Below are 16,880 nucleotides of genomic sequence, written 5' to 3' on the forward strand. Positions count from 1 at the left end.
GCGGCTATATACAATGTAGTAACGTACTCGGCGGCTCGAGGCAGTATATTTGACCGCCTTGGCTGGCGTTTTGCGCATGCGCCATTCACAATATTGTACGTGTTTACGCCGCACACCCGTATACCATCACCCATGCATTAACATAGGCAACGCAGGCAACTGCCTCGTCGAGTGTCGATGTCGAAGCTCTAGCGGTGGCGGAGCGCGCTGGTCGCAGGATTAAACTCAAACGACAAGGTTATTATAGCTTATAAATTAAAACGTTACTGCGACGTGACTACGTGAGCCATTCTCCAGTTTCATGCAAGTTGTATACGAAAGAAAATTAATATAAAATATAAATTTAAGTAAATAGAATTATTAAATTATGAAAAACTAAAAAGTAAAAATTAACTAAAAAATTGCGCCCCCAAAAATATTGCGCCCTAGGCCAGTGCCTTGGTGGCGTATGGGTAAATCCGCCCCTGAATGTGACTATATTATTGACTATAAAATCATGTTATTTTTTTGATGTGTAATATTTTATATTAATATAATTATTTAAATAAATATTTTTGTATAATATAGTTTAAAATAAAAAATGGCAACGTTGCTGAGTTTTTTGTGCTTAATTGTGTAGGTTTTCTTTTGTATTCCAATTTCCTTTGATACGCCGACGATTTGGCTCAATCGTATCGCATAAAAGATATTTTATGCTCAATCGTGTCTCATCCAAGAACCTATCTATACGATGTACGAACTACTGAAGTGTAAATTATAAAGCTATGTATATGATATTATCATTGATTATAAATACTATTATTTATAATCAATGGTATTATTTTCTAAACCAGTGTTAATCAACAGAAAGGAAAGCAAAATATGTACAAAAAAGGACAAATATTTCGACGCTTATACAATGGTTTCTTAAGTGATTTATATTTGGACAGTGAGATTTTAGTCAAAACTACCAACACAAGTAGGACGTTCATGTCAGCAGCATTGGTTTTAGCTGGTATGTATCCGCCAAAAGGTTATCAAAAATGGTCGGACTCAGAAACTGTGTGGCAACCTATTCCTATTTACGGCGATTCGCCAGATCACGGAACAGTATGTAATATGTATCTACTATAAATACTATTTGAATATATTTTACACTTAAAAACTAATATATGAAATGACAGTAGGGCACAGGTGTATATAAAAATGAAATGGTAGGTATAAACTTATATTTTTGATAAACCATGAGTATAAGTATTTTTTCAGAGTATATGTACTTTTATACTGTGTTAATTATACTTGTAAAATGAAGTATTGACATTAAAAAACCTTAAGACTAATTATTGACCAGTTATCATCTTTGGGACTTGTCTTATTCAATCCATGTAATTCTTATGTGAATGTCAGATTTTTTTTATTTTCTCTCTTGCCCACGTGCATCATAGACAAGACGCATTCGCGCAAAATCATTTTTTTTATATTTTTTAATTATCTTGGAGTAAAATCTCCTGTTACAAAAGTTATGGAAAATAATATTTTCGAGAGTACGACATATCGATTTATTTATTTTTTATTTTTATGAAATTTAATTGGCTAAATACTTATAGGTCTGACAATTTACCGTTGACTCACATGGTCGGTCACATCACATTAAAATTAAAAGGCTTGCCTTAAATACAGACTCCGCATCCTCAAAACTCTAATTTCCAAAAACAAACACATTCCATTAAATACTAAACTCTTAATTTATAAATCCTTGTTTAAGCCTATGTGGACCTATTGTCTTCAGCTCAGCGGCAATGCCAGAAAATCCAACACTAATAAAATTCAAACCTTCCAAAACAACATCCTTCGTAAAATCACAAATTTTTTTCCTTATATCTCTAACCTAACTTTACACACCGATCTAAAAATTAAAACAGTCCACGAAGAAGCAGTAACTTTTTACAAACGATTCCACTCAAAACTCCCTTCAAATACTAACCCCCTCATTTCAAACCTTGCCACTTTCACAATTTCTGGGAACCCTCCCAGGCGACTCAAAAGGAAATGGTGTCGAGATCTTCACATTTGTGCTATCTTATAGCAATATACACTAAAAAAAAAAAAATCTCAAGTAAAAGGGTAGTGTTACCACTGGGTGACTCCTCCCATCAAGTTTTTCATGTATATATATATTTTTTTCTTCTATCTCATATTCTTATTGTTCCTAAAGGAATAGATTGTATATAACGTATAAAAAATAAATACATTTTTATAAAATCGAATATAAAGTCAAACAACAATAAAATCTATAACTTATATTTTACACTCTCAAAAATATTATCTTCTATAATTTTTGTAATACTTAAGTGATTTTACTCTAAGATTAGGTACTCAAAAATCATAAAAAATAATTTTACCTGAATGCGTTTGATCTATGTTGCACGTGGATCTGAGAGAAAATAAATTTGTTTGACGCATTTGTTCAGCGTCTTTGTTGACCCGCTCAATATTCCCTGAACTCCAAAGGTGCAACTTGCATTTTGAAGTACCTACATTTTATAATAAAAATAATATTTGAATATAAAAGTGAGAGATTAATAATACGCTTGATAATATTATATATTATTATATAATATATAATAGGTATATGGTTGTTAAATTATAATTCTAGTAAATTGTAAACCCTCCTCTTTCTTATAATAAAAATAACCGTAAATTAGTAAACTATAATAATTAGTAATTAATTCAAAAATACAAAATGACTATTAGTATATATTATAGGTATTAAAAGTTTATAAATAAATCAAACTTGTACACGAAGCCTTGTTCGTATAATAATAAGCTTCTCATTTCAGTAATCTATAATGATTCATTCATACCATTTTCTGCAGTTATTTAATGAGCGGGGGAAATGTCCGGCTTTTGATTCTATGGTCATCAAGTTACGTAATCAATCAGACAACCTTACCGACAAAAATATAACAGCATTAATGACGTATTTGTCTGAAAAATGCGGACAACCGATCACTCATAAGAATATAATGAAACTATATGACCTATTGTTATGTCGGGTATGCATATAAGACATACATTTGATTATTAAATAGGTAAATAGACTAATTTTATATTTTATTATTGTGTGATTCCTAAAGTTAGCTGATGGTTTACCACAACTGGAATGGATTGAGCCTTACCACATTGAAACAATAAAACCAATTGTTATAAATGAACAAAGTTCAAAAAGGTTTTTTGAAAATTATGGATTTCAAAAAATTGTTATAGGTAAGCACAATGTTTTATTGCAACAATCTAATATATTTCAAATTTAAACCATAATTAACTCATAAATATACATCCCGATAAAGGAACAAAGTTAAGTACAAAGTACTTATAGCTACAAATGATTAAGATTAAAATTGTATTTATCTAGGTATATAGTGATGAATTAATAAAAATGTATAAGTACAATGTATACAACATCTTAAAATACCCTTAAGTTTTATTATTATTGTCTTCTTACTTATATTAAGTCTTAAGACCGTTAAAATTAGAATATACTAAAAATTAAATTGTTGTGTTCTGCAGAGTAAAGTTGTTATTGTCTATTTAATACTTTAGTAGCAGTGGCGGTTTTGGCCTTTTAAGGGTGAGGCAAGTGAGGCAGCGCCTAGCCTAAAACATTGAAGTAAATAATACTCAAAAAGTATACTTCTTGGCTCGCCGCTCGCCCATATCACGTATTTCAATAATAATTTTTAATATATTTATGATTTTATTTGAGAAAAAATTCTTCTTTACAAAGAATGAATTATCATTTATTAATATTAAATTATTATATTGTATATTATTTCGTGTTTATTAATTATTACCAAAAATAGCGATAAACCGATAAGAAATGCACGAAATAATTATTGTGTAAACAAACTCTGGTATTTCAGCCGAGGACAATGTTCCGATGACGGCAAAATATATAAGCACCGTCAAACGTAGCCTCTGATTTTGTACTTCAGTACTTGTATATATAAATTACACACATACAGACATACAGTGGCGTAGACATGGTTTCTGAAAGGGGGGATCAAAAAAAGAAAATGACATAGCTCAATGCCGTAGCCAGAGGGTGGCACCGGGGGCACGTGCCCCCCCTCCGAAATTTTTTTTAGCTTGTTTTAATATATTATATTATATGTTTGATAAAAATTAAAAGTTAAGGCTGTCGAAGTGAACCATTTTGACGGGGTTGGATTTAGGAAATATTGTACATCCATCGTTAGTACTATATCTATGTGTTAAGTGACTGATTATTAGTGTGAGTTCCCCGAACGCTTTATGTATTTTAAGATAAACGGCGGCTAAGATTCTTGAACCCCAGTAAAGTACATACGCGCAGTCACGTCACTATTTTTTGTGATAAAAAAATGTTCAACTTACATGTGCTACAAAACTCCCAAAAAGTGAAAGACAAATTCACCCAGTACCAAAAGCCCTTTTGGCTATTTTAATTTTGAAAACATATATTTGAATTCCTTAATCTCTTTTCTAGATTATGTAGGAAATTGATCTATGATCTGTAGTATTGTTTAATTAGTATTAAAGTATTATAGTAATTTTCTGTTTTTTTCAAAATTCACTTTTACTTTTGAATTACTAAAAAAAAAAAAATCGTTTCCAACAAAACACACAAATTTCTTGTTTTTTTCGAAATTAAAATTGGATTTCAGGAAGTATATTCTTTTCCGCTTATTGATCTAATTGCACGAAACAACTACCAGCTTTCAACAGTCCTAATATAGTCTTGTGTTTTTGTTTGTTAATTTTAATAATATTCGAACCAAAAATGGAATGTTTTGTTTACAATACATTTTGATATAATGATAATAATATTGATGAATACATTAACCTATGGTTTATAATAATATTAATACATTTTTGTATTAAAATGTAGCCAATGTAGGTACCATACTTGTTAACATAAATATAATATAGTCATAAAACGAGTAGTAGATACACTTTATGAACAAAGGGGTCATAATTAGATAGGTATTCTATCATTTCAAAGGCTAGAGAAAAAAAATTAAGTGCCCCCCCCCCCAACATTTTTTTCTGGCTACGGTACTGACATAGCTAAATGGGAGGGGAAAATTGGAAAATCCTCCAACTCCTCAAAACTTTTTACGTAGGTAGAAAAATATTTATAACAATAAGGAACAATGAAAATAATTTGAATTGATTCAAAATTCACTACAAAGTATCGAACACAATATGGAAGATTATCACTTCAAAGCCAATGGGAGGGATCTGACCCCCCCCCCCACGTCACCCATTGGCCCTTGTATACGTTACTGCATACACAAGCGTTTGTACGAGATTTCACGTGAGTACGCGACTGTTAAATAAGTAAATTGCGCTGCGCAATGATCATCGTGAGGCTCGATTTTCATAGCCTATGTTTACTTAAAATAGATGCGGTATAGTGGTATATGGTCAATGGTGGCTCCAGGGGGTTCCTAGGGGCCGCCCCCCAGCTTTATTTTTAAACAATTTTATACTGTTAAAAACAAAATTACAAAAAAAAAAACCATCGAAATTGTCTGAAAATTATGACTTCCCCCCCCCCCCCTAACCATGACACTGGAGCCGCGCCTGTATATGGTCAGCCGTACCATTGATTTTACAATATACTATGTATTATAAAATCAATGACCATACCTATGCTACAAATTTGTTTTATTTTATACAGTTATTAAATGTAAAAACAATTTTATAAATGTTCGTTTATAATAATTCTGTTTGTAATAACTAATACCCTAGCTAACTAACCCCCAATTCCCCACCACAAATTTATCTTAAAAGGGTAAATTATCTTTGTATCTATATATGTAATATATAGAGAAGAATAATACATTTAAAAATATGTAACTGCCGTCTGTCGTGATCTGCAGTTTCTTAAAATGTCGTCATGGTTTCCTAAAAAGCATAATTTGAAAATTGGAATCTTTCCAATATAATTTTTTTTAACAATACACGTAGGTATAACGAATTTTTAGGTTCGAAATAATAATTTGTAAATTTGTTTATTATGTTGAAGGGCCTCTGCTAAATGAAATTGGTTTGAACATGGAATCGCGTTCAAATAATTATAATAGAACAAGAAAAATGCATCTTTATTCAGGACACGATATTAGTGTAAAAATGGCAATGAGCTTTCTAGGCAATACTATTAATTTGCCCGATTTTGGTGCTTCGTTGCATTTCCATTTGTATCATCACGATGAAATAAATGAACACACTATTAAAGTATGATACCTATTATAAATTATAATTCACATATGTCGTACTAGACTATATATTAGTAATTAGTAGCAACATTTTATAATATTACAACCAGTGGCATATTTAGGGAGGCAATTGCACCGGGCACCACTTTTTTGGGGAGCACATTTTTGTGGGAACTTTTTTCGGAAACAGATATACCAATGATAATACAATGATTTAGGCAGTCAAGTAAATCAATGTCAACAAAACGTTAAACTAATATCTTAATATAAACAGAGTTATCCTGTGCAATCGATCTCTACATCTAATAATACGAGTATGCGCTCATATTATTGGTTTGTCATAGAATACCTAAATTTATGGTTCTGTGCCTAAACCACGGGTATAGATACTATGTCTCGGGAGTTGAGGGATATGATGTTAGTAACATCGTACTGTCAGTACAAACTACAAGAGGCCAAGAGGGCCGTTTATCTAACATGTAGGTGCCTACCTAGATTATACAGGAGAGCGTTTTTAACATTTAATAGCTATTATAGACTACAGTAATTTTGCAAGTTATCTTTAGCTAAATATAAGTACAACAATTTGAATTTGAAAATATCTTGTAAGTTTGATATTGAACTTTTAAAAAAATTAAACTTGCCAGAAATAGTATTTATTAATAATAATTTTATAAATGTATAATAATAAATTTGTAGATACGTGATATTTTTTTAAATTATAAATTATTATTATTGGACAATTTGATCATTTTCTATAAAAATTTATATAGATTTTAACCATGATTTAAAGGCAATAAGGCCACATTTCATAATGCAGCCCTTATCGATGTCTTTTTCATGAAATATTAATTTTTAATATGTTCACTGTTTTAATAAAAATAGAAAAAAATGAATTGATACATTTTACAACTTGTTTTGATTATTTTGTTATTCTTTGCTACTTAGGATACCATAAATGATACTATTACCATTATATCACATGACACATGTCGTGTTGTAAATTTTTTTATGGGTGAGAAAAATTGCCACTATAAAAAAACTAGTGGGGGGAAGGACATTAAAAAAAAATGTGTACCCATGGTAGCAAAATCCTAAATACGCCACTGATAACAGCGTACATAACTGCAACTGAATGTGTAGGCATAAGTACTTACCATTAATTTAAACTCTATTATAGATGTTCTTTTACGACCGTTGGGACAATGAAGAAGGAAAAGAAGTCTCAATACCTATTTGCGGTAACCCATGTACATTTAAGGACTTTAAAAATCTTTTGGAAAATAATTTTTCCGAAGAATGGACAGAAGAGTGTCAAAAATTAGAAAGCTAATCATATTTTTTTATTTTTATTGTTCTCCGTATCTATTTTATTAGATTTGTTATAAATATTCTTTAATTATTTTAAATATTTTATTCTAAATAAAAACGATAATTTTAATATTTTACACAATTTCACCTAGTTTATATTACCCATGGCTAAAGGTTTACCTACTATTTTTTTAAAATTAAAATATATAATAAATTATTAGTTTATTTTATTTAAAAAAAAAAGTTAAAAATCACGCAATATTAAAAATGGATTTTCAACGCCCTGTATTATATACCTACGCAACGAAGGTTCAGGGGTACTCAAAATTCGATGCGCAGCAATAAATGAATAAACCGTAATAAATATCGAACGTGAGAATCCTTTCGTCTTAATTATTTATATTCGTGATACTTTAAACACTTCATTCGAAAATACACGAAAACGAGCATTATATTTAGGGTTAAGAAACGAAAAAATGTATATGAAGTTAAAAAATAATTCCCTTGTTTTGAATTGTAACATTTTGAGATACAACCCAGGCAACATTGTAGTTTATTGATTACCAGGGTCAGTCCATGTGGACGAAAATAGCCAGATAGCAATACAGTATTCGAGCGTAGTAAGTTAGTAACTCTGCAGACTGCGTGACATAACAAACGTTTCTTGTTAATGTAAAAATAATTTTGTAATGCAAAATGGAAGCCCCTCTGATGTTCGAAGTGTTAATGTACCTTAATTCCTATTACTTTGGCATGTTTTCTATGTTTGAGTTCTCACTTATATGTGCCAAATCAATAGATGATGCTCAAAAAAAGTCAGTTTCTCTAAATGAACTTGGGACTAATATGACAGTATTTGTGTTTCTTTGTCTCATTGAAGTGTTCCGCACGTTTCTATCACGCCGGGAAAATGCGGCCGACAAGGCAATATGTGTCGTCTTGTCACTCATCCTAACTGTGCCATCAGCCATAGGAGTACTGTATTTTTTGTTGTGGCAACAAAGAACTTTCCGGCTGGAAAATATTCTAGGATGCATACAACTTATGCTTCAAGCAACTCAAGTGTTCTTTGGCATTGTATCATTACTGACATTCAAAAGCAGTGATTCAACAACATGAAATTGTAATTTAAAAACAATAATTATTTGTTACTTTTTATTTGTACATAAACACAAGATATTTTTTATAAAAAATCATCAACTAGTTATTACCTTAATTTATACTTTAAATGTTGTATGATTAGGAACTTTTTTTGATTTAATACGGAAATGACAATAGCAACGTACAAATACTGAAATGAAAACAAAAACGATTCCGAGTGCAGCCATTATACCAATAGGGTGATGGTATCTTATGCAGGAAATTACTATTGATAGACCCTGAAAAATAATACAAAATATTTTTATATTGATTGTTTAGTTCATTTATAGCATAAAAATAGTTGGTAAAATTACCAAAACAAAATATAAAATATAGTCATTACAAGTACAAATATGTGATTGATATTTGAAAAATATTAATTATATGTACATAAATTTAATAAAATTTACAACAGCTATAGTTTATTTTTAATTTGAAGTTTAATTAAATTTTGTATTGTTATACCTAACAAATTATATTTTAAAAATAAAAAAACAACGAATAATATTTTATAAAATTAGGTTTGGTAAAATATACTTTAATATTATTAAATAGTTGTTCAATTTACTTGTCTTATGGTCATTATTATAGTCAACACGATTGGTCCAAACTTAGAAATAGTTTTATATATGAATAGTTGCCCACATGCAGAGCTTACAGACAAAACTATACAATCAGTTAAAAATGCTGGATACTAAAATAGAAAATGTGTTACTTTTTTTGTGCATACAATAATTAAAATCAATGTCAATAAAACACCTCTTTAATAAATTCATATGTTTTTTTGAATGAGCCCACTTGATACAGTGGTATAGTTGTAAGAAGTGATGATAATAATGAATTAGCAAACACCATTTGCATAGAAGTAACTTGGTATTGTGTGAACATTTTCCCTTGCCATGTTGATGTGAAGCTGTCTGTTGCTAAGTATCCTACAAGCAAGATAACTCCGGCTGCACAAGTTGTGATGTCTAAAGAAAAAAAAATTATGGATTATACATTCAAAATGTTCATATGAATAAGGTAATCCCAATTAAAAATCAAAAACGATTACAGTATTTACCAGAATGTTTGTTTTCTGTAAAAAATTGAAAAATAGCCATACCAATCCAAATTCCTATTGCTGTGACATACTCGTAGTATTCATACTTTTTACCAGACATTAATTTTCCCATTAACATAACTGGGATAATTTTACAAGTTTTTGCTAATACCTTGATAATATTTAGAATATAAAATGGTATAGTAAATATCCTTAAGATAAGTTCTGCATACCTGTGTAGGAAAACTGACATATTTGAGTGACTCATATTGACACCAAGAACTTATAATGTTGGACACAGTACAATAGCTGTATTTATATAAAGGTGGTGATTTCTTGGATCGTATGCCCTCGTTCATAAATAAAACTACACCAGATAAAACCGTAGATAAACCTCTATTCAAAAACACCAACATTTGAGAATCACGGAATTTTGATGCTTCAGTTATACCATAGGACTAATCAAAAAAACAAATAATTATAGAAGAAAATTTAATCAATTATGATTACCTTAAATTATTATTAATAATGCTTCAATTACCTCAGACATCATTTTTTCTTGAATTACACCCCAAATTAAATAAGATACTTGCAAGCCTCCAAAACAGTATACAAAGGTTATTACATCTTTTCTAAAATTAGCTGGTCCATTGTAACTGGGCGATAAAGGTTGTTCTGTTTCTAAGTCATGCTTATCTCCAAACAATGTTTTTAACAATTTACTTGTTAAGCGGTTATCTGTTTTGAATTAAAAGAGTAATTACAATTTTAACTTAAATTCTTTAAATAATTAGAGCATGAAATTAATTTTAACAATCGATTTAATACTTTACCTCCCAAATCTTGTTTTTTTGAAAATTTGTAAAGCCAATATCCAGGGATTAATATTAAGCAATATCCAAGACTATTGTTAATAAAAGTACTTAAAGAAGATATGTTTTGATTATAATTTGATAATGCTGGTAATACATTTTGTAAAACAATTATTGCAATAATAGATACCAAAATGGAAAACCTAAAAATAATATATAATTTATAAAATTAATATATAGGTCGTAAATTTAAATTAACTCTAACCATTAAAACATACCACATAACTTATTTTATTCAAATATATATAATATTAATAGTTACAAGAAAGTAAGCTTTTAAACATAGATTAATAAATTGTATTGATATACAAATTATCAAAAATTAAAATAAATAGTTAAGTTTAGGTTTTATTTTAATTTTATTAACTATAGAATATTTTACATAAATAACTTTTTACAATATCCATCATAGGTTAAGACAAAATCTAATTTTTTAGACAGTCAAACAAAAAAAAAATTTAATAAAAACAAAAAAATTAGTAACTTTTATCTAGGTAAATACTTGGTTTTCAGTGCAGTACACACTTAGTTAAGCTAATTAATATAAATACACAACTATCTTTTCATCAAATACGTACCATAATTTTAAACATGAAAGAAATGCCATTGCATATGTCATATTTTTATTGGAGAAAACAAAAAAATGTACTTATTGGTGAATTATCAATTTTCTTCATACAACAATTAACGATTTTAACTGTCAACATTATTGAATTTTTAAACATTTTAAATTGTGTGTATAAAGAGAATTGAAAAAAGTTTTACAATAATAAATTAGGTAAATATCAAATCAAGTTTTTATTTAAACAAATGTCAAGTAAATTTTTTAAAATCGAAAAGAATGAGACATTCTGTAATTTGAATGTTTAATCGATGCTATTATTATATATTAACTAATTAATTATTAATTATATTATATTACAATTTACAATATTACAGATATTATTATTGTTCTATGATATTAGCACAAAATATTCTGTGACAATGCTATGGTGTCTATGCTATAATATATTGATAAGGACAATGTGTAATCAGGGCGGCATTGATAATAATCACGATTTAAGATATACAGGTTGCGTATTGAACACGGACTAAGATATACAGGACTGGAAACGACGGCGTTATCAATGGAACCAATGTACAACGCTAGTTGGTACAACGTCGATCTTAACGCCATCTAGGTACGTAAGTGCATTACATAATAATAATTTAATTGTTAAATTATTAAATTTTAATTATTATTCATGATGCCTACTAGGTACCTATATAAAAAAAAAATGTATATTATAATATTGAGTTAAGAATTAAGATCTAAAATTTACTTGTATAGTTGAATTACCTATATACAATATAAGGTACCTTAATTGACAAGTAGTTTATGAGATTGAGAGCAAATTTCAATAAAACTTTCATCTTACAAGCAGCACAGAATATTAGAGTTAATACATTATATTATTTTTACATACTTGTATCTTAGTGTTTTAATTTATTGATGTAATAACTAAAAACTATAGTAAGACATACCTGTTAATACTTGATTCCAACAACAATAATTGTTGTGAATATTTAATATTTTATTCTGAAGTTCATACCCAAAGGTACCTATACTTACTTTGAAATTCAAATACTGTGCAGATATTTGTATAGGTATGCATAAAAAATAACAACAATAAATTAAATTTATAAAAACAAGAATTAAAGATATAATATGTATAAGGTACTCAAGTAATGACTAATTTGGCAGATTTTTTCTTCTTCAAATTAATTTTGTTTTGATTTTTATTTTCCATGTTTGAAAACTGTCTCATCCTTGTTGTTATGTAATACCTGACGATGAACATGAGTATTTCAGTCTTATGTTCATCACATGGAAATGTTAGTAAATTGTTATTATTTTCTAAAAAATCATCAATTGTATCCTGAAATACACTAGGCATACTACAATACTTAGAGAAAGAATTTTCTATTGCTGTTATAATATTATGAAAATGTTCATTTGGGTGGATCAGTTTTCCTCTTGATTTCAAATTAGTAAAAGCTGCTTCAGATTTACTTGAGTAAACTTTTCCTAAAAATATAAACTTATGTTATAATTTAATTAAAAATTTATACCTTTTTGGGTAGAATATAAATTACCTTTAATTGCATTTATACATACATGACAATCTGTATGTTTTAATATATGCCGACACACAAAACCACTAATATAATAAATTACACAATCTGTAACTTCTGATTTGTTAGGAGTGCAATAGTTATGAATATCGCTTTCAAAAATGTCTTCTGTTTCCCATTTACCTTCTTTTACAATTATATCCAACTTTTCTTGTAGTTTTAAAAGTTTATCCCCTTCAACTAATTTGTCATCATTGACAAATATACTTTTTAATTCATTTATTGTTATTTTTGGTGTATTTTTTTCAAGAACTTTGCAATTGCCTGTTTTTGGAGGCTTTAATATTGAATAAATAGATAACATTTTATATATTTGTAAGAATGTTGGGGTCGTAGGATGATCGTTTGGACCAGTGGCTTGCCGCGACATTCCAAAAAATTGCTATACAAGTAAATTAATTTTATATTATAAAATAGGTACTATACAAATAATTATACTAGAACGTTTAAATTAATTTTAAGTTCACTTACTTCCAATCGATCTTGATTCATTTTAGATGACAACACATAACTATAACCACAATCTTTCAACAAATATTTAGATAATTCTATGGTAGATTTTATAGTAACCCTCAAGCCATCAGACGTATTTTTTGTGAGATATTCATCTTCTGATATTAGCTTATTCTTCACACAATTTTCCCAAGAATTGAGCCAAGCATAAGTCTCTTCTAAAACCTAAAATAATAATCATTATAAATATTTTACATACTTATATTCAATCTTATTTAAATCAAACATCAAAATCATGGCTGTTATTTCGTATTCCCTCAGCTGGATACTTGCGATTCAGTGCGTCAAATGTTCTGTTAAAAATATCTACAAATTTCTGTGTTTCATTGCTGTTTTTTAATGACTCAACCTTCTCATGATCTCTATAAAACTCAATGCCTTTGGCCATTGAATCGCTTAAAACCTAAAATGAATTAAAAAATAAATACTAAACATATTCAAATTTGAATTACATAAATATTTCTGTCACTATTAGTTATTACTTGGGTGGCTAATTTAACACTCATTTTTGAAAAGTTATCTACAAATAAATGTCTTTTTGTGATTTTAGGACAAATTTTAGTTGGAGCCATAGAACTTCTTTTATTATCATTTTCAAATACATCAATAAAATGACTCCACCTTACAAACGGTTTTTGAGGAGAAATCTATTAAAAAAAAAAAATTATGTATTGCTATTCAAATCTTTTTAAAATTTTAAAAACAACTCACTCTCAATGATTTTTTGTTAAGTAATCGGTTTCTCACATTCTTTATCAAATGTGGTGCATCCGAAAACATGAATATTTGTCTGGAATCATCTAAAGGATGAATAATAGAATTTTGCACACAGTCCATTGAACCAGATATTCCTAATTCTACCCATAATTTCCTATTTGTTGAGGCACCATCAGAAACAATACCATCAATTTTTGCTCCAGAGTTTTCAAGGATAGAAATAGCCTTTATTACCAACTGAGCAAGAACCATACCTAAAGAATAATAAGATTAATTAAAAAAACAATATTTGAAAAAAATGTTTTTAAAAACTCACATAAATGCATACACAACACAGCCACATAAATAGAACTTAGAAGAATAGAACATTTTTTTGTTTGTTTAGCTATTGGCAATAAAAACTGTAAATTATTAAAATATAGGCTAAACACACAAACCTATCATTAATAAACTAAGACAAATATTATAAGCACTACTAAATATAAGAAAAACAAGTAAAACATTAATTAATTATCACCACAAATTAAATCAAACTAAACATGTACCAATCAATTATTAACATACAACAATAAGAAAACACACAGTAAACCACTGAATAAGATATCTGACAGAGTATATCTTAGTCTTTGATTGGAACAAACAAATAAACCTTTCACGGGTCCTCTGGAAGCAAATACAGCTATCGGTTGGGAAAAATTAGTACATAAACTTTGAAACATAAAGACGAGGCCATGGTTTGCTTTTAATCCAGTGCTTTCCATATCTTCCCCAAAATCTTCTAATCCAATATAGGTTAACGATTTAGAATCTACGTCAATACTCTCTCGTAATATAATTTCATCGTAGATAAGCATTCCATGTCGCTGTTGTGGACTTAACATTGCTAACTTCTTTTTTAGGAGTTGAAAAAATTTCTCATCAAAACCACATTTTGTTTTTATAAGAGAAAGATATTTCCTAACTGTTCGTGTACACGGTAATGGCAATATATCTTGCTCTCTCAAAAAGGTGTAGGTAGATGGAGATCTAAGAATATATTATATAAGTCACATTTTATTATATTTATAATTAGTAAAAGTAGGTATAATAATATATTTTAGTTCTTACCGGATTTTCAATAAAACACATAATAAAATCCAATCTTCTGTATACCTTCTACTTTTGGGATTATCTACCTTACTTGTAGTAATTATTTCATTAATAATCGTTTTTTGAGATTCACTTAACTTGTTCAGAACATTGCTAACAGCTGAGTCACTCATTTCTCTAGTTCTTTTGTGAATATTGTTCAATTGAGTATTTAATTTGTTTATACTTGTCTGCAATCTAAACAATTTTATAAGGTATAACTTATAGGTACTCATAAAATATTGACATACAATAAATTATTTATTTATATATACATATATTTAGTTTATTATGTGTATCAGGCATTTATTTATTCTTTATAGATGCATTCAAAATTCCATAATGACCTGATGAGAGTAATAAACAATCTTATAATTACCTTGAATTTGATTTCAGTAGTTTCTTTTTTACTTTTAAGATATTCAAATATTTTTCTCTACTATTAGGAGTTAGAAAGGGTCCTATTTTTTTCTTTTTTGCTTCCAAAGTTCTTTTTTTATATCCTCTAAATGATGAAAATAAACGTTCACAAAATTTACACCTTTTTCCAGATTTAATTATTATTGCACATTCTATATGACGCCATAAATTGTTGAAACCTAATGATGCAGTTTTAACTCTTATACCTGAGGCAAAAAATAGAATAGATTTTTTTTAAATTTCCTAATGAATTACAAAATACATTTGATAAGTAGGTACCATTACCAGGAAAATTTGATGCATTGGGACCACCATAGCATATAACTTTTTTATTAAAGTTTTCAATTAACTTTTCAAAATCTTTTATGATAAGTGGAAATGTTAATTTTGTGTCAAGACCAATGTCATCATATTTTATTTCATAATTGTTCAAAACATAAAATCCAATTTCAAGTTCTGAAGTGATTGTTATTTGTTTATCAATGACACTTATAAGTTTTTGAATATTATTATTTGTATGTTGTACTGAATAAAATGTCACAGCTTTCCCACTTCTAAAAGATGACCAACCAACTGGTAACTTAATATTTGTATAGGTAGTAAATACATCATAAAAATTATTAAGTACTGCACTTTCATTGTTATCCTGATCTACATATGTATCTTTCTATAAAATAAAATATAGCAAATAAGTTAGAATGGCTGTAAATGCTAATAGGCAATATAATAACTAAAAACACTATTCACCACATCAATAATACTGGATATCTGTTTTGGTGAATTATCTTTCCATAATAACTCTCTCTTGCAAGTTTGTTTGTGTTCTTTGTCATTCGGAATCAACTAAAATATATACATACCTAGTTAATAAAATATAAGTAAAAATAATAATTACCTACTATCTATTTGAAGAATACTTTACCGGTTCAATATCATTAAAGATTTCATTTTGTGAATGACATTCAAACAAACTCTCAAAAATTGATGGAATGGCACCTTTTTTTAAAGAACATATTTTACGTTGACCAATTTCATTAGTCTGAAATTCATTATAATATTATAAGAGTAGTTCATAATTTATTTTGGTAGTATCGATTCACTTGCACTTTGTAGTGTTTTTAATACTTAAATACTTTTCTTGGTTTAATAGTAGGTATATATTAAGTATGAAAAATATTTGAGTAGCTTGAATACTTTTAAAAATTATTTTTACAACACTACAAATTGCTAAGTTACATACTGACTACAATAAATAGTAACTTTTATGTTAAATAGATCATAAATTGCATAAATATAAAATTAACATACATTTAAATCTCC

The 16,880-nt window shown here is 28.3% G+C and overlaps 3 protein-coding genes across 3 annotated transcripts in view; 2 read left to right on the forward strand and 1 right to left on the reverse strand.

Annotated features, from left to right (window-relative positions):
• Positions 1 to 7,688, forward strand: part of LOC100573621 (lysosomal acid phosphatase) — a 15,377-nt gene extending 7,689 nt beyond the window's left edge. The window contains exons 3-7 of the mRNA XM_029487601.1: positions 847 to 1,089; positions 2,856 to 3,035; positions 3,117 to 3,246; positions 6,053 to 6,261; positions 7,423 to 7,688. Of these exons, the coding sequence (XP_029343461.1) occupies positions 847 to 1,089; positions 2,856 to 3,035; positions 3,117 to 3,246; positions 6,053 to 6,261; positions 7,423 to 7,575 (915 nt within the window). The 3' untranslated portion in view covers positions 7,576 to 7,688. The remainder of the gene's footprint in view (positions 1 to 846; positions 1,090 to 2,855; positions 3,036 to 3,116; positions 3,247 to 6,052; positions 6,262 to 7,422) is intronic.
• A 125-nt stretch (positions 7,689 to 7,813) lies between these two features.
• Positions 7,814 to 8,960, forward strand: LOC103307961 (transmembrane protein 80-like). Its single transcript, XM_008180508.3, has one exon. The coding sequence runs from the start codon at positions 8,250 to 8,252 to the stop codon at positions 8,670 to 8,672; it is 423 nt and encodes a 140-aa protein (XP_008178730.1). The 5' UTR covers positions 7,814 to 8,249; the 3' UTR covers positions 8,673 to 8,960.
• LOC100162598 (adenosine 3'-phospho 5'-phosphosulfate transporter 1) lies at positions 8,695 to 11,370 on the reverse strand. Its single transcript, XM_016800973.2, has 8 exons — positions 11,186 to 11,370; positions 10,569 to 10,750; positions 10,277 to 10,473; positions 9,969 to 10,193; positions 9,757 to 9,907; positions 9,453 to 9,664; positions 9,262 to 9,387; positions 8,695 to 8,932 (listed from the first exon to the last, which is right to left on the reverse strand). The coding sequence occupies exons 1-8, from the start codon at positions 11,224 to 11,226 to the stop codon at positions 8,771 to 8,773; spliced, it is 1,296 nt and encodes a 431-aa protein (XP_016656462.1). The 5' UTR covers positions 11,227 to 11,370; the 3' UTR covers positions 8,695 to 8,770.
• Positions 11,371 to 16,880: the final 5,510 nt, after the last annotated feature.

Source organism: Acyrthosiphon pisum, chromosome A1 (assembly GCF_005508785.2).
Source record: "Acyrthosiphon pisum isolate AL4f chromosome A1, pea_aphid_22Mar2018_4r6ur, whole genome shotgun sequence".
In the NCBI taxonomy this organism is placed as follows: Eukaryota; Metazoa; Arthropoda; class Insecta; order Hemiptera; family Aphididae; genus Acyrthosiphon; species Acyrthosiphon pisum.

Coding starts and splice junctions, on each gene's coding strand:
- LOC103307961 (XM_008180508.3), top strand. CDS start 8,250: ATGGAAGCCCCTCTGATGTTCGAAGTGTTAATGTACCTTAATTCCTAT.
- LOC100162598 (XM_016800973.2), bottom strand. CDS start 11,226: ATGACATATGCAATGGCATTTCTTTCATGTTTAAAATTATG. Junction 9,665..9,756: donor TACAGAAAACAAACATTCTG/GTAAATACTGTA, acceptor TTTTTTCTTTAG/ACATCACAACTTGTGCAGCC. Junction 8,933..9,261: donor TAATAATGACCATAAGACAA/GTAAATTGAACA, acceptor ATTATTTTTCAG/GGTCTATCAATAGTAATTTC.